This window comes from Bos taurus, chromosome 8, assembly GCF_002263795.3.
Source record: "Bos taurus isolate L1 Dominette 01449 registration number 42190680 breed Hereford chromosome 8, ARS-UCD2.0, whole genome shotgun sequence".
NCBI classification, from domain to species: Eukaryota; Metazoa; Chordata; class Mammalia; order Artiodactyla; family Bovidae; genus Bos; species Bos taurus.
This window is the reverse complement of record NC_037335.1, coordinates 28,530,542-28,557,954: the sequence shown is the minus strand read 5'-3', so window position 1 is coordinate 28,557,954 and position 27,413 is coordinate 28,530,542. Positions and strand designations below refer to the sequence as shown.

Sequence of the window (27,413 nt, the reverse complement as noted above, 5' to 3'; positions counted from 1 at the left end):
AAACTTTATATGTATCTATAATATATTTTATAAATGGTGTAAATACATATGTGTATGTCATATATATATATATATGCACACATATACATATGTTTTTCTTTTTTAAAAGCTCAGTGTTAGGGTTTTTAAGGATTCTACTTTTGCCATCAAAGACAATAATGTGGATATCAGTAAAAAGACGTATTAACTGCATTGTGATGTTCCTCAGCTCTTTAAAATGAGACTTCTGTGTCCATAGGTTATATAAATGATTATTCGTTCTTCAAAAACCATTCTCTCTTCATTTTTACACTAAAGAAGTATGATTCATACCACTTTATTTCTGCCATTTTTTGTTTGTTGTCTGTAGGTTTAGTCTTAGAGTAAAGTATTCAGCTGTACCTCTGACGCAGGGTGAGCTTTAGGAGACTTTGGTGGCTCCCTGACCTTGCACCTGAGAGAAGGAGGTGAAAGCTGATGCAAGCTGGTAGATTTAGATATACAGTGGAGATTCTAATTCCATGAGTTATAGCTTCTTTGGAAGGGTATCATAGAATTGCTGAAAAGTCAAGTGTGGTTTTATAGTGATTTTAAGGTCATGGGTTCCCTTAGATTGGACCAGTGAGCTTCACTCTGGATGAGACTGGAATCAATATCCTGAACGTCCCTCACAAATATACACCTCTAGTCATAAGAATTACTGAGCAAGAGAATTTGAATGGATTGGCACATTCTATTATTTCCGTTGGAAAAAGAACTCAAGCTTTATGTGTAACTGGTGGTAGATCATTAATTTTATCTTCACATCTGAAAAATAGCATTTTTTTAATTACCTGAAAGATGTCAGAAATATTGACTTTAAAAGGACTCAACTGGATTTTATTTTTTTAAAGAAAGAAATCTCATGATACTTCAGTGCCTTTAAATATCTTAACATTGGCACAGACTAAGTAGGTTTAGCACAGCTTTTCAAATTTCTTTTTTGTTGTCTTTTTAAAGTTGGCTCGAATCAGTGACTACTTCCAAAGTGGGATATTCTTGAAGATCTGTTACTACTAAAGATTTTAAATAAAACGTAATGTCTAAAAAGTAATCATAGTTTGCTTATTTTTAGTTTTTGACTTGTATTTGTCTGATAGCATGCAGCTTGACTGTTTGAAAAGTAAAATATTGAATTAAAATTTTTTTTTAGCGTTTAAAAATACCTTATTGGTTTTGCTTTCAATTCACAGTGTTTATAGAGTGAATTAATTGTTTTAGCCCCATGCAGGCAGCTTGAGTTTTTTATTTTATTGTGAGTGCATTAAAATAATACTATTAGAAGAGTTTTAAACATGAAATTACTGCATTTCGGTTGTTCTTTACTGGGTATTTGAAGCATGGTTATGAATGTTAATATGTGGCTAAACTCTTAGAAAAAAGCAAAAATATGTGTATACAATCAATTATATAGCTCAGTGTCCAACAAACTTAATTGAAAAATTGGTTGATAAACTCATATTCTAGATATCTCATAGACAGAGAAATGAGCAGATTTTCAGTGCTAAGAGATCCTCTGATCCCTATATTATTTTACATCCTAGAATTTAAAATAAGAAAATGGTCCTTTAACTTACAAGTTTCTAAAACCTTTAGCCTTAGTTCCAAGATGAAGTTGTACTCTTGTATCTTGAAACTTGTGCTAAGTGAATATTTCAGATTAAAGCACATAGCAAAACAAACATCAATCAACAAATTTTGTACTTCTCTGAGTAGGAAAATATTTATGGACTGTTTTTATAATAACAAATGCAAGTATTATTTATAGCTCTCTGTTGAAATGTTGATCAGGTTTGTGTTATCTCTGATATGAGAGTTTTTTTTAATGGGAAATGAGTGAATTTTATTTTGGAGTCCAGCTTGTTTTTTCACCGACATGTATATAGCAATCTGTTACAGATATATTTTTAAAGATAGCAGTGATGCTTTTAAATCTTGGGTTCCCATTCTCTTAATTGGTATCCTAATCCACCTTCCTCTCAGTCACACACACACTTTGGCCATATGATAGTTCTTGCACAGATTCTAAATTTCATGTGCACTTTCCATTGAGATCTTTATTTTTTGTCATTAAAGGAAAATGTAACCTGAGGTTTTTAATAATCAGATATTTTTACCAAGAAAAGGATGTATTCTCCTTGTAGTATTTTAAAAAATAAAAGAGTTGTATTTTGCAGCTAAACATTTTTCAGAATCTTCTCACTTGTATCATTTCTGTTTAGCACGTATGTAAAATTTTTGCCAAAAATTTGTTAAACCTTGATGTGTAATGACCCAAGTCTACTTCTCAGTCAGTCTGTATCCTTCTTTGTTTAATAGCCTATGGCATAAATTGAAGTTAATTATCGGGGCTGACAAGTAACTCTGTTTTCTGTCTGCTTGCAGAGTCTCTCCGAGGCAAAGATGGAGCTGAGAAGAAAAGATCAATCTCTGCGTCAGCTCAATAGACATCTTACCCAGCTGGAGCAGGACAAGCGTCGACTGGAGGAGAACATCCATGATGCAGAGAGTGCCCTCCGCATGGCAGCCAAGTGAGCATTTGGACCTTGGGGAGATCACTTAAAACAGACAAAAGATCAATTCTTACTTTCATGCTCTGGGTTTTAGCCCTGGATAATACAGTGTTAGAAAACAAAAGTACAGCTGTCTCTCTTTGAAATTCTCTGATATATCCTCAAAAAGAGAAAACTCTTAACTCAACATACTAAATGTATATTTTATTGAGAAACCTTAGAAAAGAATAAGTTTCTATATAACCGCTGATGTTGTGTGTTTTAGGCTCTGTTGTAGTGTTAACTTGTTTGAAACCAGGTTTTCATTAACATATGACTCTTAATCTATAAGACACTTTATTCTAAAGTTTTGAATAGTTTCTGTATTACATATTTCTCAACCCTTTCTGTCCCATTGCCTTCCAAATTTGCTTCTGCATATATTATGATATTCTAATATTGCAAATCATATTTTCATAAAGAAATGTTAGTATATAACCAACATGTGTATTATAGCATTTTTAAAGTGCAATAAAAGCATACTGATCATGGAAACTTCTTTTAATTTTATGGTTGTATATTCAAATATGTTAAATAGAGAAAAATAGGCAGGTTTCAGAGTGGGCAACTATGTCAATGTGATAGGAGTGTTTTTCGTTTTACCAGGTAATCAAGTTGACATACACTGTGAAGTTCAAATTGAACAGTTCTCTTGGGTATTTTTATTTGTTCCCCACATCAAATTTCATGGAGTACTTTAAGACAACCCTTTTTACAAACTGCATGGCTTAAAGAAAATCTATTTATGGATTAAAGAAACATCTAATTTTAATACACTTACTGTTTCTAAATTTGGAATTCTTGATTCCTGTACTTGCAAGTACACAACACACATGTATACATATGTGTGTGTGTGTGTGTGTGTGTATTTAAAAATATATAAATACAACTTAAAAATGTCTGGAGACAAACTCTACCCATGAAAATATGAATGTAGTCTATAAACTAAATCACAAAACAAGCAGTTTGCAATCCTAGGATATCCACAGCTTTGTCAGTTGGCTTGGGATATTGCTCACACATAATGAAAAAAATGAGTTTACACAGTGCCACAATATTGGCATGTTTGAATACCCACCAATACATATTTGAATAATTGTAAAGCTCTATAACACTGTGCTACCCATATTGGGTATATGAAATTGTCATTTTTTAAAAACGTAAGTCTGACTGAATCAGTTTTTTGCTGTCATTTTTCAGTTGGTTTTCTCGTGTCAAATGAGAATCTTAGCATAGGTAATTTTTAGTATGTCTTAGAGCATTGAAAATTCTGAGATTAATGAAAACAAGATTATAAAACCTCTAGATTCATATTGCATCTTCACAGTACTACTGGTAATTCAGGAATTTGTCGTGTCTGAGATCTGTGACCATGGGCACATATTCTTAATAACACTAAAAAAGCTAATTTGAAATTTGGAGAGCTAATACATTGTTTACAGTTTTTAATTTGTAATTCACCATTAAAATTTTGTCTTCAGCATTTCCATCTAAACTTTTAATTTCATCATAAAAGCTAAATTTAATATACAGGGCTAGAGAAGAGAATAGTAAATTTGCATATTTCTGGTCAAGGCCATAAAGGGTTTTTGTGTAATTATTATAGCACAAAAAACCTGTCATAGGGAAAATATTATTGTGCATAGTATGGCCATTTATATCCACCACTAATATTTCTAAAGTCTTTTTCATTTAGAAGCTAAAAGAGTGCAAGTTTAACCTTTTCAACACACTGTATATCAATTATGTAATCATGATTTCTTTTTTCTTTTTTTTTCACTCTTTTTTTTAACTTTGAAGATATTCATATGGTTTTTCTCACCTCTAATTTATGGCAGGCAATATAACTGAAAATAAAAGTTAAATGTGAAAACACACCAGTGAGTATGGTTAGGTTTCACACTTTTAGAAGGAGTCCAATGAAAACCAACCCTTATTTTCCAGTGACAGTGACTTAACCCTAAAATAAATGACAGTTACAGTAGGGTTTGGGTTTTACTAATACCTAATCTTTATTTTGTTTCTAGAGACAAAGAATGTGTTGCTAATCATATGAGAACAGTGGAAAATATGCTTCATAAGGTACTATAATTTTTCTTCAATATTGTTCAGCTTGTATTATGATACGGTTCTCCTGGTCATTACTTTTATCAATATTAACTACAAAGTACTTTGATTCATTTTGTAGCTTTCTTTAAAAATAAGTTAACAAAAGGATCCTTTCAAATGACTGAAAATTTGTATTGGACAATGCTATATTGCATAACTTTTTTCAGAATTCACTTTATGTACTTGATAAAACTATGAAAATAGTGGTTTCTCCAAACTAGTATAATTGCACTTGAGTTGTTTGTGGTCTTTACTCACTGAACTAGAGGCGATTAAGATATCATCATGTCTTATAATGATAAAATGTTTGAACACACTGTCCCAAGTGGTGCTAGTGGTAAAGAACCTGTGTGCCAATACAGGAGATATGAGAAACACCGGTTTGATCCCTGGATCAGGAAGATCCCCTGGAGGAGGAAATGGCAACCTCTCCAGTATTGTTGCCTGGGAAATTCCATGGACAGAGGAGCCTGGTGACCTATATAGTCCATGGGGCTGCCAAGAGTCGGACATGACTGAAGTGACTTAGCGCATCGTCCCTCTCAGCACTCTTAAACCTACTATCCTATATACATATACATATATATATAGAGAGAGAGAGAGAGAGAGAGACATCATATATTGTATTTGGTAGTACTCATCTACCTTAACCTAGGCAATGATATTTTCCAAGTTGTAATTTATCTTCTTGGTAGTTAGGCACTTTACCACTGAGCCACCAGGGAAACCCCTTATTTAAAAGTAGAGAAACGTTATTTATGTGTTTCTGTTATTGTTTAACAGGTAATTTGTTAGAAATATAAGTACCGAGTACTTTTAAGATATATGGAGTTTATGAATGAATCATATTTAGAATAATTTTTGAATCAAATTTTTTATATAATACAGTTTTAAATCACTTAAAATCTCCTATAAACTAATCTTGTTAAGGAAATAATAAATAACATTAACCAACCAATATTTAATACATTTTAACATCTTAAAAACACTGGGCATCTGTATTCTTTGATATTGTAAGTGACTAGCTAAAAGTAACTCACCAAAAGCATTCTGAAAAAAAAAATCTGATTTTTAAAATTTCTGTGTGTTATTTTAAGTAATATTTGAAACTATGAATTCTCCTCCTTCCTGTTTAAAATATTTAGCCTGTCAGTGTAGTTTAAATACGGTCACATCAAGTCCAAATATACTAGAAATCTGAAATTTAGGTTTGTAGGAAAAAAGACATTTTGGTTAGATTTTTTTGTTTTTTCAGTATATGGTGAGACTTTGGATGGGAAAAATAAATTATGTCATGTACATGGCATACCTTTCTATACCAGTTAATGCCTTTGAAATTCAATTGTTTGTCATCTCCTCAAACAGAGGAAAATAATGTTGGATAGCAGCTGTCTTGGGCGTGGACTTTGACATCAGACAAAACCCATCATCAGTGTGAAATCTAAATGTCGTACCTTACCCTTTTGTTGTGAGAATGGCAAAATATATCATTTAAGTATGACAGAGACTGATTGCAACAGAACAGTTATAATCATAGAGTTCTTCATTTGCAGTTCTTTTAACATCGAATAGAAAGAAAGAGGTCTGTAGAATTGGCCTACAAACACTGGAGTTTTTCTATATGGCTTTCCCCCCCTTTAGATGTAATAGTTATTTTGCAAATTTCTGTATGTATAGTGATTTTTAAATTATAATTACTTTTCAAGCTTGACATGAAATTTTAGGAAAGGCTAATTGATTATTGGACTAATTCTCTTTTCTACAAAGTGTGGGTGAGAACAAATGGGTGATAAGGAAGAGACCCAGTGGGTCCCCTCTGAAGTTCTCAGGGAGGTACAGCCCATCTGTCTTCAGGCCAGAGCTTGCAAGTTTATTTTCTGGCCACTGTGGACTGTCTAGTGCCTTTTATTTCTTGGAGAAACTAAGAGTAGTACAGAAGGAGGGTTTGGGCTATCCCGTTGTGCAGTAAAAATGATTGTGGTTACATCCAAGCTGTTTGACACAGTTTACTGTACATAGTCAAATAATATAGCTATTCAGATTTTTAAAGCACATATGCTTTCAAGGTATGCACCAAGTTTTCTGGAATAAAAATAATTTTTAACCTGCTGAATTGAATTTTAATACTAACTTCTAACACAAGAATCAAGTAAAAAGAACTTTCATGTAGAAATTATTTTCTTGTACTTTAAATAACTTAAACTAAACATAACTGTTTTTAGGAGAAGCTATTACTTTTATGGTATTTGTTCATTTTTAAATTTGATACATTCAACTTTTCAAATCCTAAAACTGTATTACACACAGCAGTTGACTGTTTATTATTTTTAAAGCCCTATTTGGGACTGATACTAGTATTAAAAAAAGAAGGCCTGTCATTCTTATTTAAAAGCATATATTTTTTCAAAGAAATAGAAATTTTATTTTGATTGAATTTAAATATATTTAATTTATGACTGTTTTAAATGTAGACCAGAAGCTAACTTTTTATTAGGAAACCTTTTTGGACTAATTTCAAGTTATTGGGGTTAAGAAAATTAGGACAAAGATATACAAAATTATTATAACTTTTCATGAGGTGCATTTTTTAATGCACACACTTTTCTGTTTAGTTGAATTCTGAACTACTTTTTGTATTTTGGAAAAACCATAACTATTGAACATTAAAAGAAATCACTAAACCATTTTAAAATGTACAATTCAGTGGCCTTCAATATATTTACAATGCTATTCAACAATCCCAAGTATCTAACTCCAGAGTATTTTTATCATCCCCAAAAGAAACCCAGTACCAGTAAACAGTCACTCCTATATCCCCTTATCCTACTCTGCTGTTGTCTTTTTACTCTTTTGTCAGTGTCCTTTGATGAACAAAAGTTTTTAACTTTGAAGTCCACTTTTTTTCTTTTGTTGATCACGTTTGGTCTCATATCTAAGAATGCATTGCCATTTCCAAGGTTGTGAAGATTTTCCCCAAGTTTACTTCAAAGAGTTTTATAGTCTTAACTCTTATATTTAGGTCTTTGTTCCATACTGAGTTAATTTTTATATATGGTGTGATGCAAGGATCCAGCTTCATTTTTTTCCATGGATGTCCAATTATCCCAACACCCCATGTATTAAAAAGACCGTTCTTTCCCACCATTCAGTAATCTTAGTACTCTTTGTGAAAATCATTTTAAACAGATGAATAAGTTTATTCCTGAAATCTCAATTCTATTCCATTGATATTCATATTCATCTTTATATCATGGCCATGCTGTTTTGATCACTGTAGCTTTGCAGTAAAATTTGAAATCTAGAAATGTGAGTCTTCCAACTTTATTATTTTCTCAAGATTGATTTGACTTTTCAGGGTGCCATGTAATTCCATATAAATTTTAGGATCATTTTTCAATTAAAAAAATTTTTTAACTTTTTATTTTGTATTGAGGTATAACTGATGAACAATATTGTGATAGTTTCAGGTGAAGGTACCCAGCCATACATGTACATGTATCCATTCTCCCCCAAACTGCCTCCCCTACCCCATCCAGCCTGAAGAAGACAGTTGGAATTTTAGTAGTGATTCCATTAGATTTACTAGATCAAATTTGGGGAGAATTGCTGTCTTAAGTCTTGCAATTCCTGACATGAGATGTCTTCCTATTTATTTAAATCTCTAATGTCTTTCAACAATGTTTTATAGTTTTCAGTGTACAAGTTTTGCCCCTTGTTTGAATTTATTCCTCATTATTTTATCCATTGAAATGCTGTTGTAAATGAAATTACTTTTAAATTTCATTTCTTGGTTCTTAATTGCTAGCGTATGGAAATATAGATTTTGTGTATTGGTCTTGTATACTGCAACTTTGTTGAATTTATTAGCTCAAATAATTTTTTGTGTGGATTCTTTAGGATTTTCTATATATAAGATTATGATTTCTATAAATAAAAGATAGTTTTACTTACTTCTTTCTAATTTGGGTGTTCTTTCTCCTTTTCTTCTTTTCCTTTCCTCCCTACTCCTTTTCTTTCTTTCTTTTTTTAAATCTAATTGTCTGGCTATAACTTGCAGTCCTAGACATAAGATAATGTGATGACAGCGGACCTCCTTGTGTGTTGTTCCTGATCTTATAGGGAAAGCTTTTGGTTTTGCATCATTAAATATGATGTTATATCAATTTTTTTCATAAATGTCCTGCATGAGAGTGAGGAAACATTTTTCTGTTCTTAGTTTTTTAAAGTTTTCTTATTATGAAAGTGTTGTTATTTTTGCAAAAGGCTCTTTCTACCTCAAATTAGATAATCATTTTTACTTGCAACCTTCATTCTATTAATGTTGTGTACTATATAGATTGGCTTACATATGCTAAATCACCTTTGCATTTCTGGTGTAAATACCACTTCATTATGTAGAGTATAATCATTTGACTACTGCTACATTTGGCTTCGTAGCATTTTTTGAGGATTTTTGCATCTGTAATCGTAAGGATTGTTGGTCTGTAGTTTTCCCATATCATTGTCTGACTTTGGTTTCAGTGTAATACTGGCCTCACAGAATGAGTTAAGATGTAGCCTCTCCACTTCAATTTTTTGGAAGAGTTTAAAAAAGTTTGGTGTTAATTGTTTAAACTTTTGGCAGAATTTACCCATAAAGTTATCTGGTCTGGTGATTTTCTTTGTTGAAAGTTTTTTGATTACTGATTCAGTCTCTTTCCTTGTAATCAGTTCAGTTTAGTTGCTCAGTCGTGTGTGACTCTGTGATCCAAGGACTGCAGCACGCCAGGCTTCCCTGTCCATCACCAACTCCCAGAGCTTGCTCAAACTCATGTCCATCGAGTCAGTGATGCCATCCAACTATCTCATCCTCTCTCGTCCCCTTCTCCTCCTGCCTTCAATCTTTCCCAGCATCAGGGTCTTTTCCATTGAGTCAGTTCTTCCCATCAGGTGGCCAAAATATTGGAGTTTCAGCTTCAGCATTAGTCCTTACAATGAAAATCAGGACTGATTTCCTTTAGGATTGACTGGTTGGATCTCCTTGCTGTCCAAGGGACTCTCAAGAACCTTCTCCGACACCACAGTTCAAAAGCATCAATTCTTGGGCGCTCAGCTTTCTTTATAGTCCAACTCTCACATGCATACATGACTACTGGAAAAACCATAGTTTTGACTAGATGGACCTTTGTTGGCAAGGTAATATCTCTTCTTTTTAATATGCTGTCTAGGTTGGTCATAACTTTTCTTCCAAGGAGCAAGCATCTTTTAATTTCATGGCTGCAGTCACCATCTCCGGTGATTTTGGAGCCCAGAAAAATAAAGTCAGCCACTGTTTCCACTGTTTCCCCATCTATTTGCCATGAAGTGATGGGACCGGGTGCCATGATCTTTATTTTTTGAATGTTGAGTTTTAAGCCAGCATTTTCACTCTCCTCTTTCACTTTTAAGATGCTCTTTAGTTCTTCTTCACTTTCTGCCATAAGGGTGGTGTCATCTGCATGTCTGAGGTTATTGATAAAAGTTGAATAAGCGGGGTGACAATATACAGCCTTGACATACTCCTTTCCCAATTTTGAACCAGTCTGTTGTTCCATGTCCGATTCTAACTATTGCTTCTTGACCTGCATAATCAATAAAGCAGAAGTAGATGTTTTTCTGGAATTCTCTTGCGTTTCCCTTGTGATAGATCTATACAAGTTTTCTTTTTGAGTCAGTTTGGATAGTTCTTGTGTTTCTAGGAATTTGTCTTTTTCATCTAGGTTATCTAATTCATTGACACAAAGTTGTTTGTTTTCTTAGAATTGTTTATTTCTCCAAGTCAGTTGTAATGTTCTATTTTTATTCCTAATTTTAGTAATTTATTAATCTTTCTTTTCTTGGTGAGTCTAATTAAGGTTTGTCAATTTTGTTGATCTCTTCAAGGAACTGATTTGATTTTCTTGACTTGCTCTATTATTTTTCTGTTCTCTACTGTATTTATCTCTGCTCAAATCTTTATTATTTCCTCCCTTTTGTTTGCTTTGGGTTTAGTTTGTTCTTCTTTTTCCACTTTCCTTAGATAGAAGCTTGGATTATTGATTTGAGATCGTTCTTCTTTTTTTAATGTAGGCATTTAAGCTATAAATTTCTATGTGAGCACTACTGTCACTGCTTCCCATAAGTTTGGTTATGTTGTGTTTTTGTTTATATTAAAGTATTAATATTTTATAATTTTCCTGTGATTTCTTTCTTGACTTATTCATTGTTTAAAAGTGTTTTTTTCTTCACCTTCCTTCATCCTTTATGTTATTTAAAAAAATTTATTTATTTTTATTTGGAGGATACTTGCTTTACAATATTGTGTTGGTTTCTGCCATGTATAAGCGTGAATCGGCCATAGGTATACATATGTCCCCTCCCTTTGAACCTCCCTTCCACCTCCCACTCCATTCTAGCCCTCAAGCTTGTCACAGAGCACCAGATTTGAGATCCCTGCATTATAAGAGTGAGTTATTTAATTTCCAAAACATTTAGACATTTTCCAAATACCTTTTTGCTGTTTTAAGTTAATTCTGTATGGTTTGCAGTGGTTTATAATTATTGTTTTATGTTGTTATCTTTTAAATCATATAGGAAAAAGTAGTTATAAGTCAAAAATAGATGAATACAGACTTTTATATTTACATATGCAGTTTCCTTTACTGATATTCTTAATTTCTGCCTGTCGATTTGAATTACAGTCTAATGTCCTTTCATTTCAGGCTGAGGGACTCCCTTTAACCTTTCTTCTGGGCAGTGCTGGTGGTAAAGAACACTCTCAGCTTTTTGTTTGTCTTGAAATGGCTACTTTCTCCTTAAATTTTGGGAGAATATTTTTGTTGGATATAGAATTTTTGATTGATAGTTCATTTTTTTCCAGCATTTTGAATATGTCAACTCCAAAATTTCTATTCCTTTTTATACTTCATATCTATTTATATTTCTCAGTTTTGAAGAAGTTACTCTCATGGTTTTCCTTTGGTTCTTTGTACATGGTTTCCTTTAACGTTTTAAAGCACATTTGAAATAATTGATTTAAAGTCTTTGTATGATAAATCCAATATCTAGACTCCCCCAGGAACAGTTCCTATTAATTTCTGTTTTTATTATGTATGGGCCATACTTTACTTTCTTGCATACTTTATAGTTTTTTGTTGAAAAGTGGGTATTTTGAATATTTGTGTGATGATGCTTATTTGCTCAGTCTTGTCTGACTGTTTGCAGCCCTTTGGATTTCAGCCCATCAGGCTCTTCTGTCCATGGGATTTTTCAGACAAGAATACTGAAGTGGGTTGCCATTTCCTCCTCCAGGAGTTCTTCGCACTGAGGAACCAAACTCTCATCTCCTGCATTGCAGGTTGATTCTTTACTGCTGAGTCATCGGGGAATATTACAGATGACGACTCTGGAACTCAAATCCCCCTCCCACTGTGGCCCACATGTTTGTTTGTGCTGCTTAGCTTTTGTTTGCTTAGTGACTTCCTTAAATATCAAGATTCAGGTGCTTTTTCTTGATTAAGATTTTTCCTGGCTACAGTAAACTTTCAGTTAGTTTTCAGAGGTCTGAAAAAGTTGATTCTGACGCATTTCCCCAGTTTATTCACTGCCTTGTGGAGGCACTGGCTTTTGGGGTTCTCCACTCTGACATGGAACAACAGACTGGTTCCAAATAGGAAAAGGAGTTCGTCAAGGCTGTGTATTATCACCCTGTTTATTTAACTTACATGCAGAGTACATCATGAGAAACGCTGGACTGGAAGAAACACAAACTGGAATCAAGATTGCCAGGAGAAATATCAGTCACCTCAGATATGCAGATGACACCACCCTTATGGCAGAAAGTGAAGAGGAACTCAAAAGCCTCTTGATGAAAGTGAAAGAGGAGAGTGAAAAAGTTGGCTTACAGCTCAACATTCAGAAAACGAAGATCATGGCATCCAGTCCCATCACTTCATGGGAAATAGATGGGGAAGCAGTGTCAGACTTTATTTTTCTGGGCTCCAAAATCACTGCAGGTGGTGACTGCAGCCATGAAATTAAAAGACGCTTACTCCTTGGAAGTAGTATGACCAACCTAGATAGCATATTCAAAAGCAGAGACATTACTTTGCCAACAAAAGTCCGTCTAGTCAAGGCTATGGTTTTTCCTGTGGTCATGTATGGATGTGAGAGTTGGACTGTGAAGAAAGCTGAGCGCCGAAGAATTGATGCTTTTGAAGTGTGGTATTGGAGAAGACTCTTTAGAGTCCCTTAGACTGCAAGGAGATCCAACCAGTCCATTCTGAAGGAGATCAGCCCTGGGATTTCTTTGGAAGGAATGATGCTAAAGCTGAAACTCCAGTACTTTGGCCACCTCATGCGAAGAGTTGACTCATTGGAAAAGACTCTGATGCTGGGAGGGATTGGGGGCAAGAGGAGAAGGGGACGACAGAGGATGAGATGGCTGGATGGCATCACTGACTCGATGGACGTGAGTCTGAGTGAACTCTGGGAGTTGGTGATGGACAGGGAGGCTTGGCATGCTGCGATTCGTGGGTCGCAAAGAGTCGGACATGACTGAGCAACTGATCTGATCTGACTCTGACATTTTTGCTAGAATTTCTTGCTGATATGCTGTACTTTTATTTTCCTAATAATTTTACCAGTAGGCTTTTAATATTATGGATAATATATCCTCTCATGAATTGAAAATTTAAAAAAATTAAGAGCTCTCCAACCATGGTTAAATATTTCTATTGTGAGGAAAAGAAGGAGAGTACAACAATTGTATTAAATTAAGTTTCAGGATAGAGTGAAGACTAGATGGATAGAATAGCACTATAAGCAGATCTTTACCATCTGAGCCACCAGGGAAGCCCATGGATAGGATAGTGTCTGGATTATTTAGGGTTAGGTATGAGAAAATTTAGTTCTGTTAGTATTTATTGGATACTAACAGAAAGATATCTTGGTTTACTATAGGTGGGGGTGAAAGTAAGTTTACAGTAGTTTTGGAATGTGGGCAAGAACTGAACATTTTTTGTAGTCTTTTTAAAATTGTTATTGAATTAGCAGAATGGCTGAATTCTTGAAGCTTTTAGAGATTGCTTGAGTCCTTCAAGTTTGGAAGGATTAACTAAAGTGTTTCCTATATATGATCACAGTGTACTGTGAACTGTAAAATTACCTTTGAACTTTTATGAGCAGTGTCAGATGCCTTTTGAATAAAATGGCTAAAAGATAAAAGAGGAAGTCACAATTCAGAAACCTCAAAAGACTTTACAATACCTTGAATCTATAAATCCTGTAAAGTTATAAGGCTGAAATGAGACTAGACCAGTGACTCGGGAGTCACAAGAATTTTTTTTTTTTTGATGATGACACTCTTGGATCTGCTTGTATAATAAAATCTTATCCATCAAATTCTTTAGACCAGAATACTGGAGTATGTAGCTTCTACCTTCTCCAGGGGATCTTCCTAACCCAGGGATTGAACCCAGTTCTCCTGAATTGTGGGCAGATTCTTTACCACCTGAGTCACAAGGGAAGCCCAAGAATACTAGAGTGGGTAGCATATCCCTTCTTCAGAGAATCTTCCGAACCCAAGAATCGAACCTGGTCTCTTGCATTGCACATGGATCCTTTACCAACTGAGATATCAAAGAAGCCCTAAAACACAATATTTACTATAAATAATAGTTGAGTCCTAATGATTGTCTCCTTGTAATATCTGAGTCCTACAAATGCCTTATTTTTTTTCTTTTTAATTAATTTTTTTATTGAAGGATAATTGCTATACAGAATTTTATTGTTTTCTGTCAAAACTCACCATGAATCAGCCATAGTTATACATATATCCCCTCCCGTTTGAACCTTTCTCCCATCTCCCTCCCCATTCCACCCCTCTAGGTTGATACAGATCCCCTGTTTGAGTTTCCTGAGCCATACAGCAAATTCCTGTTGGTATCTGTTTTACATATGGTAATGTAAGTTTCCATGTTACTCTTTCCATACATCCTACCCTTTCCTCCCCTCTCCCCATGTCCATAAGTCTATTCTCTATGTCTGTTTCTCCATTGCTGCCCTGCAAATGAATTCTTCAGTACCATTTTTATAGATTCCATATATATGCGTTAGAATATGATATTTATCTTTCTCTTCTGACTCACTTCACTCTGTATAATAGGTTCTAGGTTCATCCACCTCATCAGAACTGACTCAAATGCCTTCCTTTTTATGGCTGAGTAATATTCCATTGTGTATATGTACCACAACTTCTTTATCCATTCATCTATTGATGGACATCTAGGTTGCTTCCATGTTCTAGCTATTGTAATAGTGCTGCAATGAACAGTGGGATACATGAGTCTTTTTCAACCCTGGTTTCCTCAGGTTATGTGCCTAGGAGTGGGATTGTTGAGTCATATGGTGGTTTTATTCCTAGTTTTTTAAGGAATCTCCATACCATCTTCCCTAGTGGCTGTATCAATTTACATTCCCACCAAGAATTCAAGAGCATTTCCTTTTCTCCACACCCTCTCCAGCATTTATTGTTTGTAGACTTTTTGATGATGGCCATTCTGACCAGTGTGAGGTGATATCTCCTTGTGATTTTGATTTGCATTTCTCTGTTAATGAGCGATGTTGAGCATCTTTTCATGTGTTAGCCATCTGTATGTCTTCTTTGGAGAAATGGCAGTTTAGGTCTTTTTCCCACTTTTTGATTGGGTTGTTTGTTTTTCTGGCATTGAGTTGTATGAGCTGCTTGAATATTTTGGAAATTAATCCTTTGTCAGGTTTTCATTTGCTCTTATTTTCTCCCATTCTGAGGGTTGTCTTTTCACCTTGCTTATTGTTTCCTTTGCTGTGTGAAAGCTTTTAAGTTTAATCAGGTCCCACTTGTTTACTTTTGTTTTTATTTCCACTACTCTAGGAGGTGGGCCATAGAGGATCTTGCTTTGATTTATGTCATCAAGTGTTCTGCCTATGTTTTCCTCTAAGGGTTTTACAGTTTCTGGTCTTCCATTTAGGTCTTTCATCCATTTTGAGTTTATCTTTGTGTATGGTGTTAGGAAGTGTTCTAATTCCATTCTTTTACATGTAGCTGTCCAGTTTTCCCAGCATCATTTATTGAAGAGGCTGTCTTTGCCCCATTGTATATTCTTGCCTCCTTTGTCAAAAATAAGGTACCAGTAGGTGCATGAGTTTATTTCTGGGCTTTCTATCTTGTTCCATGGGTCTGTATTTCTGTTTTTGTGCCAGTATCATACTGTCTTGATGACTGTAGCTTTGTAGTATAATCTGAAGTCAGGAAGCTTGATTCCTCCAGCTCCATTCCTCTTTCTCAATACTGCTTTGGCTATTCGGGGGTCTTTTGTGTTTCCATATAAATTGTCAAATTTTTTGTTCTAGTTCTGTGAAAATAGCCATTGGTAATTTGATAGGGATCTCATTGAATCTGTAGATTAAATTAGGTAGTATAGTCATTTTCACAATATTGATTCTTCCTACCCAGGATAATGGAATATCTCTCCATCTGTTTATGTCATCTTTTATTTCTTTCATTAGTGTCTTATAATTTCCTGTGTATAGTTCTTTTGTCTCCTTAGGTAAGTTTATTCCTAGATACGTAATTCTTTTTGTTGCAATCGTGAATGGGATTGTTTCTTTAATTTCTCTGATTTTTCATTGTTAGTATATAGAAATGCAAGTGATTTCTGTATATTGATTTTGTATCCTGCTACTTCGCTAAGTTCACTGATTAGCTCTAGTAATTTTCTGATACTATCTTTAGGGTTTTCTATTTACAGTATCATGTTATCTGCAGACAATGAGAGCTTTACTTCATCTGTTCCAATCTGGATTCCTTTATTTTCTTTTCTTCCCTGCTTGCTGTAACTAGGACTTCTCGAACTATGTTGAATAGTCATGGTGAAAGTGGACACCCTTGTCTTGTTGCTGATCTTAGGGGGAATGCTTGCAGTTTTTCACCATTGAGAATAATGTTTGCTGTAGGCTTATCATTTATGGCCTTAAATATCTTGAGGTAGGTTCCTTCTATGCCCATTTTTTGAAGAGTTTTAATCATAAATGGGTGCTGAATTTTGTCAAAGGCTTTTTCTGCATCTATTGAGATTATCATATGGTTTTTATCTTTCAGTTTGTTATTATGGTGTATCACATTGATTGATTTCCATATATTGAAGAATCCTTGCATTTCTGCAGTAAAGCCAACTTGATCATAGTGTATGAGCTTTTTGATATGTTGCTGAATCCTGTTTGCTAAAATTTTGTTGAGGATTTTTGCATCTATGTTCATCAGTGATATTGGCCTGTAGTTTTATTTTTTTGTGTTGTCTTTGTCTGGTTTTGGTAACAGGGTGATGATGGCCTCGTAGAATGAGTTTGGAAGTGTTCCTTCCCCTGCAGTGTTTTGAAAGAGTTTTAGAAGGATAGGCTTTAGCTCTTCTCTAAATGTTTGATAGAATTCTCCTGTGAAGCCATCTGGTTCTGGGCTTTTGTTTTTTGGGAGATTTTTTGATCATAGCTTCAATCTCAGTGCTTGTAATTAGGTTGCTCATAATTCCTATTTCTTCCTGGCTCAGTCTTGGAATATTGAACTTATCTAAGAATCTGTCCATTTCTTCCAGGTTATCCATTTTATTGCCAAATAGTTGTTTATAATAGTCTCTTATAATCCTTTGTATTTCTGCATTATCTATTGTAACCCCTCCTTTTTTATTTCTAATTTTGTTGATTTGATTCTTTTCTCTTTTATTCTTGATGAGTCTGGCTAAAGGTTTGTCAATTTTGCTTATCTTCTCAAAGAACCAGCTTTTAGTTTATTAATCTTTACTATTGTTTCTTTTCATTTCTTTTTCATTTATTTCTGCTTGGATCTTTATGATTTCTTTCCTTCTACTAATTTTGAGGGTTTTTTTTTTTGTTGTTGTTGTTGTTCTTCTTTTACCCGTTGTTTTAGGTGTAAAGTTAGGTTGTCTATTCGATGTTTTTCTTGTTTCTTAAGGTAGGATTGTATTGCTATAAACTTCCCTCTTAGAACTGCTTTTGCTGCATCCTAAAGGTTTTGAGTTGTTGTGTTTTCATTGTTGTTTGCTTCTAGAAATTTTTTTATTTCCCTTTTAATTTTCTCAGTAACCTGCTGGTTATTTAGAATTGTGTTGTTTAATCTCCATGTATTTGTGTTTCTTACAGTGTTTTTTCTTGCAGTTGATATCTAGTCTCATAGCATTGTAGTCAGAGAAGATGCTTGATATGATTTAAATTGTCTTAAATTTACTGAGGTTTGATTTGTGACCCAAGATGTGGTCTATCCTGGAGAATGTTCCATATGCACTTGAGAAGAAGGTATATTCTTCTGCATTTGGATGGAATGTCCTGAAGATATCACTGAGATCCATCTCATCTAATGTATCATTTAAGACTTGTGTTTCCTTATTAATCTTCTGTTTTGATGATCTGTCCATTGGTATGAGTGGGGTGTTAAAGTCTCCTGCTATTATTGTGTTACTATCAATTTCTGCTTTTATGTCTGTTAGTGTTTGTCTTATGTATTGAGGTACTCCTATGTTGGGTGCATAGATATTTACAATTGTTATGTCTTCCTCTTGGATTGATCCCTTGATCGTTATGTAGTGTCCTTCCTTGTCTCTTGTAATCTTTATTTTAAGGTCTATTTTGTCTGATATGAAGATTGATACTCCAGTTTTCTTTTACTTCCCATTTGCATGGAATATATTTTTCTCTTCTCTCACTTTCAGTCTATATGTGTCCTTATGTCTGAATTGGGTTTCTTGTAGACAGCATGTATATGGGTCTGTTTTTGTATCCATTCGGCCAGTCAGTGTCTTTTGGTTGGAGTATTTAATCCATTTACGTAAAGTAATTATTGATACAAATGTTCCTATTGCCATTTTCTTAATTGTTTGGGTTTGATTTTGTAGATCTTTTTTCTTCTCCTGTGTTTCTTGACTATTTAAGTCTGTTTAACATTTGTTGTAAAGCTGGTTTGGTGGTACTGAATTCTCTTAACCTTTGCTAGTCTGAAAAGCTTTTTATTTCTGCATCAGTTTTGAATGAGATCCTTGCTGGGTATAGTAATCTTGGTTGTAGATTTTTCCGTTTCAGTACTTTAAATATATCCTGCCATTCCCTTCTGGCAGGGAGTTTCTGCAGAGTTTCTGCTGAAAGATCAGCTGTTAGGCATATGGCGTTTCCTTTGTATGTTACTTGTTGCTTTTACCTTGCTACTTTTAATATTCTTCATTTGTGTTTAGTCTTTGTTAGCTTGATTAGTATGTGTCTTGGCATGTTTTCGGAGAAGGCGATGGCACCCCACTCCAGTACTCTTGCCTGGAAAATCCCATGGATGGAGGAGCCTGGAAGGCTGCAGTCCATGGGGTCGCTAAGAGTCAGACACGACTGAGCGACTTCCCTTTCACTTTTCACTTTCATGCATTGGAGAAGGAAATGGCAACCCACTCCAGTGTTCTTGCCTGGAGAATCCCAGGGATGGGGGAGCCTGGTGGGCTGCCGTCTATGGGGTCGCACAGAGTTGGACACGACTGACGTGACTTAGCAGTAGCAGTGGCATGTTTTTCCTTGGGTTTATCCTGTATTGGACTCTTTGTGCCTCTTGGACTTAATTGACTATTTCCTTTTCCATGTTGGGGAAATTTTCAACTATAATCTCTTCAAAAATTTTCTCATACCCTTTCTTTTTCTCCTGGGAGCCCTCTAATTTGAATGTTGGTGCATTTGATATTGTCCCAGAAGTCTCTGAGACTGTCCTTAGTACTTTTCATTCTTTTTACTTTATTCTGCTCTTCAGAAGTTATTTCCACCATTTTAGACTTCCCTGCTGGCTCAGATGGTAAAATGTCTGCCTATAATGTGGGAGACCCAGGTTCAATCCCTGGGTTGGGAAGATCCTCTGGAGAAGGCAATGGCACCCCACTCCAGTATTCATGCCTGGAAAATCCCATGGAGGGAGGAGCATGGTAGGCTACAGTCCATGGGGTTCAAAGAGTTGGACACGACTGAGCGACTTCACTTTCACTTTCTTTCCACCATTTTATCTTCCAGCTCAGTGATTAGTTCTTCTGCTTCAGATATTGTGCTATTGATTTCTTCTAGAGTATTTTTAGTTTCAGTAATTGTGTTGTTTTTCTTTGTATGTTTATTCTTTATTTTGTCTAGGTCTTTGTTAATTCTTGCATTTTCTCCATTTTGTTTTCAAGGTTTTTGATCATCTTTACTATCATTATTCTGAATTCTTTTTCAGGTGGTTTGCCTATTTCCTCTTCATTTATTTGGACTTCTGTATTTCTAGTTTGTTCTTTCATTTGTGTTCTATTTATCTGCCTTTTCATTATTTTTTTTTTAAGTTATTGTGTTTGAGGCTCCTTTTCCCAGGCTTCAAGGTTGAATTCTTTCTTCCTTTTGATTTCTGCCATCCTAAAGTTGGTCCAGGGACTTACCTGGTGGCTCAGATGGTAAAGCGCCTGCCTACAATGCCGGACACCTGGGTTTGATCCCTGGGTCGGGAAGATCCTCTGGAGAAGGAAATGGCAACCCACTCCAGTACTCTTGCCTGGAAAATCCCATGGATGGAGGAGCGTAGTAGGCTACAGTCCATGGGGTCACAAAGAGTCGGACACGACTGTGTGACTTCACTTCAAGATTGGTCCAGTGGTTTGTGTAAGCTTCATATAGGGTGAGATTTAGGCTGAGTTTTTTGTTTGTTTGTTTGTTTTTCCTCTGATGGGCAAGGCTGAGTGAGGTGATAATCCTGTCTGATGATGATTGGCTTTGTATTTCTGTTTGTTTGTATTTAGATGGGTAGCACAGTGTGCTACTGGTGGTTAGGTGATGCCAGGTCTTGTATTCTAGCGGTTTTCTTTGTGTGAGTTCTCACTATTTGACACTCCCTAGGGTTAGAATGATCTCTGTTCATTTCCAAGGCAAACTATTCAATATCACAGTAATCCAAGTCTGTGCCCCAACCAGTAATGCTGAAGAAGCTGAAGTTGAACGGTTCTATGAAGACCTACAAGACCTTCTAGAACTAACACCCAAAAAGATGTCCTTTTCATTATAGGGGACTGGAATGCAAAAGTAGAAAGTCAAGAAACACCTGGGGTAACAGGCAAATTTGGCCTTGGAATACGGAATGAAGCAGGGAAAAGACTAATAGAGTTTTGCTAAGAGAACACACTGGTCGTAGCAAACACCCTCTTCCAACAACACAAGAGAATACTCTACACATGGACATCACCACATGGTCAACACTGAAATCAGATTGATTATATTCTTGGTAGCCAAAGATGGAGAAGCTCTATACAGTCAGTAAAAACAAGACTGGGAGCTGACTGTGGCTCTGATCATGAGCTCCTTATTGCCAAATTGAGACTTAAATTGAAGAAAGTAGGGAAAACCACTAGACCATTCAGGTATGACCTAAATCAAATCCCTTATGATTATACAGTGGAAGTGAGAAATAGATTAAAGGGACTAGACCTGATAGATAGAGTGCCTGATGAACTATGAACGGAGATTCAAGACATTGTACAGGAGACAGGGATCAAGACCATCCCCATGCAAAAGAAATGCAAAAAAGCAAAATGGCTGTGTGGGGAGGCCTTACAAATAGCTGTGAAAAGAACAGAAGTGAAAAGCAAAGAAGAAAAGGAAAGATATAAGCATCTGAATGCAGAGTTCCAAAGAATAGCAAGGAGAGATAAGAAAGACTTCCTCAGCAATCAATACAAAGAAATAAAGGAAAACAACAAAATGGGAAAGACTAGAGATCTCTTCAAGAAAATGAGAGATACCAAGGGAACATTTCATGCAAAGATGGGCTCTATAAAGGACAGAAATGGTATGGACCTAACAGAAGCAGAAGATATTAAGAAGAGGTGGCAAGAATACACAGAAGAATTGTACAAAAAAGATCTTCACGACCCAGATAATCACGATGGTGTGATCATGTATAGATTGTAGTAAATGGTGGAGAGTTTGTCTGCTTGAAACTCAAGGCTGAAGTACGCTGAGCACTTAGGACAACTAAGGTAAAAGGAAGGTGATGCAGAAGGAATAATGAAGTCACGAATACACGGTTCTCAGAGATGACTGTGAGTCATTCTAGGTTCCAAAAAGGAGGATGACCAGGTGATATTAAAAAAAAAGCTGAAAAGTTAATTAAATTTCATAGTGCCATTAAAATCGACAGCTATAACAGAGGGGGATAAAAAGGAGAAAAAAGAAAAAAAAATTCAAAAGAATTTACAGAACAAGTCAAAACATAAGAATAATAAATGTTTTTCTTGAGTCACCTCTGTCAGAGTCCTTTCCCTCGCTGGGAGTCACAGTCCACCTCACCTCCCTAGGATGCCCTCCAAAACTCTGCTGTTCTCTGGACCTGTTGTGGGGGCAGCTCAAATTCTAATCTGGTTCTATTCCTATATTTTCTTGCCTCCAATATCTACAGCCATCAGAACTAGTGCGTTTTTTTGTGGGAGCTCTCAATGACCTTTTATATATTCCATAGACACAGAGTCTGCCTAGTTGATGATGTGAATTTAATGTGCAGCTTGTACAGCTGGTGGAAAGGTTTTGAGTCTTCTCCTTTAGTCACACTGCCCCTGGGTTTCAATTGTGGTTTTATTTCCACCTCTGTCTGTGGGTCGTCCACTGGGGTTTGCTCCTGAGGCTGCCCTGGGGGACTTGGGTTTGCCCTGTGAAGGCCAGGTGTGGAGGTGGTGCAGCTGCTTGGGTCCAGGGGTTCTGGCAGCACCACGTACTCAGGGGAGTTGGCGGCTAGAGCAGCAGGAAATATAGTGCTCCAGAAGGGTATGGCAACCACTATTGGCCAATGTGCTCCAGTATTCTTGCCTGGAGAACCTGCCTCCCTGACAGAGAAGCCTGATAGTCCATAGGGTTGCAAAGAGTTGGACACTACTGAAGCGACCCTGTGTGCATAGACGCAAGACTTGTTTTGCCTGTGGCAGCTCTATCCCAGTGAGCGTTGAGTGTGATGGTGGTGCAGCTGCTTGGCTTGCAGGGACCCTGGCGGCACCAAGTGTGCAGGGACACAGACTGCCTCTGCTGCAGGAGTTATGGTCTTATCAGAGTCTTTTTTCTAGCCTCTTGTAGCTGGCAATCAGAAGGCCACTTTGACCGGTCTTTCTCCGTAGCTCTGCCAGTTCAGGCCCTTAGAAGGCTCCCTTGCCTGGGATCTTTCTCTATTGTTCAGTGTGTCAGGAACATAGAGGGGTCCCCTTGCCTGGGGTCCTACTCTGTAGTTCAGTGCATCAGGTGTTTGATGGGCCAGCCTCTCTATTGTTCAGCTGCCAATGCTGTGGGGCATGTGGGGAGAGAGAGGCTATGGTGACGGCCCCACCCTCTACACGTGACTCAGCAGTATCACCTTGCTTCCATGGCTGCCCAGCTTTCCTCCACAGGCATTTCCCACCACAGTCTCCTCCCTCACATGTCCTCGATCTGTCTTTCCGTAGTCAACAGCAGCCCTCGCCCTGAGATTGAGCCACAATCCCTAAACTCCAGCTCGCAGCTGTTACACCTTCCAGGGGATCTACATCTCTGTATGTATGGCTCTGGCAGGGATTGTCTGATTCCCATTCCATTTAGGCTGCCACAGATCAGCTGTTTCACTCTCAGCCTTAGATGTTTCTTCTGTGATTCAGACAGTTGCCCCAATGTGGGGATCCGACCCCTGCTTCAGTTCCCCCACCCACTGAGGGCAGGTCCAGTCCTACTAACACTCCTGTTTTTCCCCCTAGTTCCTTCATCCTACCGAGTTTTGCATGGGTCTATATATTCTTTTTTACTGGTCAGGTACTCCTCTCTGCTCTCAGCCGGTGTTCCGCATGCACTTCTGTGTCTGAAGGTGTATCCTGATGTATCCGTGGAGAGAGATGTACTCCACATCCACCTACTCCTCCACCCTCTTGTTCTCCCCCATACAAATGCTTTTTGAATGTGTATTATGGGCCAGAAACTGTACTAGCCTTTGGGGAAACAAACAGACACACAAATAACAATCACAACAACATATGTATGTCTATATATCTCATTGTTTCTTTCTTCAAGATAGAGACGGTGTAATTCCAGTATACTGTGGTAAATATGTTGGAGAAGGCAGTGGCACCCCACTCCAGTGCTCTTGCCTGGAAAATCACATGGATGGAGGAGCCTGGTAGGCTGCAGTCCATGGGGTCCCTGAGGGTCGGACACGACTGAGCGACTTCACTTTCACTCTTCACTTTCATGCATTGGAGAAGGAAATGGCAACCCACTCCAGTGTTCTTGCCTGGAGAATCCCAGGGACGGGGGAGCCTGGTGGGCTGCCGTCTATGGGGTCGCACAGAGTCGGACACGACTGAAGTGAGTTAGCAGCAGCAGTGGTAAATATGTACCCATAAGATGCAGTTCCGCATCCATTTAGATAGTTATTCATCTATGAAGCATACTTAGAAAACCCAAGGGTTGGCTGGGAATTTCTTAGAAGAAAATTAAAGCTTGCACGGGGCTTTGAAGTGTGAGGAAAGATGAGAAGGGCATTTCAGCAGAGAGTAGAACGTGCAGGTGCGTGGAAGCATGAATGGCCAGACAGCCTCAGTGCAGCAGTAAGTGCAAGGAGAGTGCAGGAGACGAGGTTGAATGAGACAGGTGGCAGCCAGGTAATGGGAGAAATTTTTTCTTTGTCATTTTTAAGATACTTGGATCTTTACTATGGAGCAGGGAGACTAAATTAAGGTTTGAGATAAGGAATGATATGGTCAGATTTCCTTACTAAATTGGGGCTTTGGGAGGCACATTTGCAGGCCATAAATAGTGAATAATGAAGTTGGTAATGAAATAATGAAGAATGTGAGTTTGTAGGCTAGATGAGTACTGGTGAAGATTTGAGACTAGATAGTGATGATGAGTGGTGTCAGAAGAAAGGATATGAAGCTGATTTAGTAAAAATGGGAACGTGAAAGGCAGGGAAGGGTGGTTCCCAAGATGGGCAGTATGATTAACTAATATTGGGAAAACAAAAAGAGGAACAGGCTTTTTTTGCCCCCCCCCCCCCCTCCTTTTTTGTTAGCGAAGAAAAGGGAGACAATGATGAGTTTTGTTTTGGAAATACTGAGTTTAAGGTATTGTGGAGTGAGTGATCAGCAGGATATGAGAGTCTAGACCTCAGGGGAAAAGTCAGAGCTAAAGATAAAGGTTTGAGATTAATGAACATAATTCTTCTGGCAAATAAAGAAGGTGATATAGCAATTGACAGGAGAAACAAGACATTATGGATAAGTGGGAAGGCTAGGACATACATTTTGAGAGATTAATTATGCCACTGGAGTTTGAAGTCTTTGAGGAATGGAGTTCTGTCTCCTTAATTTTTATATGCTCAGCATCTATCATAGTGCTTGATACCCAGTAGGTGCTTGATGAATGTTTGTTGAATGAGTCAAACTTTTTTACCATTGCCCAGTCTCTAAACACAATTAAAACTACCTCCAGATTCCAGTGCAAGTCTTGCTGATACTGTCTTCATTTTTTATTTTTAATTATTTTTAAAATTTTACTTTATTTAGTTTGACTGGGCTGGATCTTAGTTGTGGCACAAGGGATCAAGTTCCCTGACTAAGGATGGAACCTGGGTTCCCTGCATTGGGAGCATAGAATCTTAATTTTTGGACCACCAGGGAAGTCCCGTGTCTTCATTTTTTGATTGCTGAAAATAGCATGTGTATTTACTTTGCATAATCTACGTCTAGAGGAGAAAGCCTAGATTCACACTGGCAACAAATTTTATAGGTAGCAACTAATTTGATTTCTATGAAGTGGAAAGATGATAACTTCTATTGTTAGGAAAAATTTTAGAGTAGAATCGAGTCAAAGAGAATGTAACAGGTGAAGATTTTGAGTGGCCACATCTTTACATGTGATTCTTACCTTAAAAATGTGAATGATAATATTTGGTAATACATAGTTAACTTTGCTTTTTAATTTTCAGATCATTTATGTGGAATGCAAAGGCCACAGAATAATTTTTAATTAATGAAGCTGACAGTTATTTTAAAGTTGAAACATGATCATATGCCTCTAATAGCCCAGTTTTAAGTGACTTATTAATGACTCTCTGAGTGTTACTTATGAAACTTATGGTCTTTGAGCCTGTTTCCATTCTTGGTTTCTTGATCCTGATTCTGAAGATCAGCTGTGCAAGACATACAGGTGTTAGCACAGCTGGCTTGCTGATGGCAGCTCTGTCCATATAGCTGTCTTGTGTGTCATCATTCATGTTGTTCAGTGTCATTCTGACCTAGCCAAGCTAAAAATGGTACTTCAGCTCAAGAGGGATTTAAAAACCTTGACAAACTAAAGATAAGAGACCACAGAATGTCGTGTCCATGTGCTTACCAGTACATCTAAATAACTAATTTCAGTGTGTATCTGTCTTTACCCTTTGGAATAATTTGCCCTAGGGAAGAAAATATCTCTGTGTGGAGAACTCTTAACAATTCATAAATACATCTTTCTGTACTCAAGTATGCGTTTTCTGTTTGTTTAAACAGATCAAGGTCACAGTAATCTATCTGCAAGGAGCAGTCTATGGTATATAACCTACGCCTCAGATTTATCATCCTGCCTAGTGCCTTTATACAGTGTCTGTGATTATATCATCCTATTTTCCAGGTTGATAATTTGATTTGAGGGTTCAGTTTTTCAGATCCTTAATTGGGATGTAGCCCAGCTTGATAATTTGATTCAAGAGATCAGTTTTGTAGTTCCATAATTGTGATGGAACAATAATGTGTGGGGTGGTTGTGGTCGTGGTAGATTTTGCCTTTTTTTTCTGGTGACAGCAGAGAGAGTTCTGGCTCTTCTCCAGAGTTGGAGGTTAAATTAAATAACTTGCAGCAAAAGCAGGCTAGTTTCTCACTTCCTTCTTTTCAAAGGAGGGGTTTCTGCGCTTGCTGCAGTGCCAGTGGAGTGCCTGCTTCTGCTGCATAGGCCAGGGTCTCCATCCCACAGGTACGGAGCACAGCAGGAGCTGTTGCACATACCTTGGGACCTTGTAGTTTGGGGATCTTCCAAGTGAGATTATGGCCATTGTGTAAGGAAGATTGCTCACAGGTACCTGTCTCTCAGTATGGTAATTGTGTGTGTGTGTGTGTGTGTCTGTGTCTGTGTGTCTGTGTCTGTGTGTGTTGAAGGGTCAGGGAGAAAATACATGAATGAATGAAAAATGTGTGCAGGTCCAATGAAACTACTGAGGAAAATCAGGGTGTTTCGATAACAATCTTCACTGCTGACCACAAAACTACTTTTATGACACACATTTTTGCTAAGCCTGCCAGACAAGGGACAAAGAGAAGGAAAAATAAAATGGTGTTGACTTTCAGGTAGGGAAATGGAAGGAGTAACAAGATCTTGAGCAATTTGCTCATCTGTTAACTGTCAGTGTAGATACTCAGAGGCACTGTTATGTGTTGCTAGGAGCCCTGGATTTCCCCAGATTAGGGCTGGCAGTAGCTCTTTCACAAGGTGGATGGCAGAATGAAGTGTGATAGTGTGGAGAGCACTTTGAAAAGTATGAAGTACTTTTGGAAGTGCTAGCGGTATTGTTACTAATAAGAACAGTACTACACTCTATCCATTTCATGAACTAACTTGTTAAGGAAAAGGCAAAAGGGGGAGATATCCATTTAGTCATCACCGTCT

General features: G+C 36.9%; 1 protein-coding gene across 8 annotated transcripts in view; it reads left to right on the top strand.

Annotated features, from left to right (window-relative positions):
- The window catches only part of CCDC171 (coiled-coil domain containing 171), a 341,254-nt gene that overhangs the window by 214,216 nt on the left and 99,625 nt on the right, over nucleotides 1-27,413 (top strand). For all 8 annotated transcript variants that reach the window (XR_009495531.1, XM_003586376.6, XM_059889397.1 and 5 more), the window contains 2 exons: nucleotides 2,404-2,549; nucleotides 4,598-4,652. Coding sequence is in view for 7 of the 8 variants with exons in the window: in XM_003586376.6 (XP_003586424.2) it covers nucleotides 2,404-2,549; nucleotides 4,598-4,652 (201 nt within the window). In the remaining variant the exon portion in view is untranslated. The remainder of the gene's footprint in view (nucleotides 1-2,403; nucleotides 2,550-4,597; nucleotides 4,653-27,413) is intronic.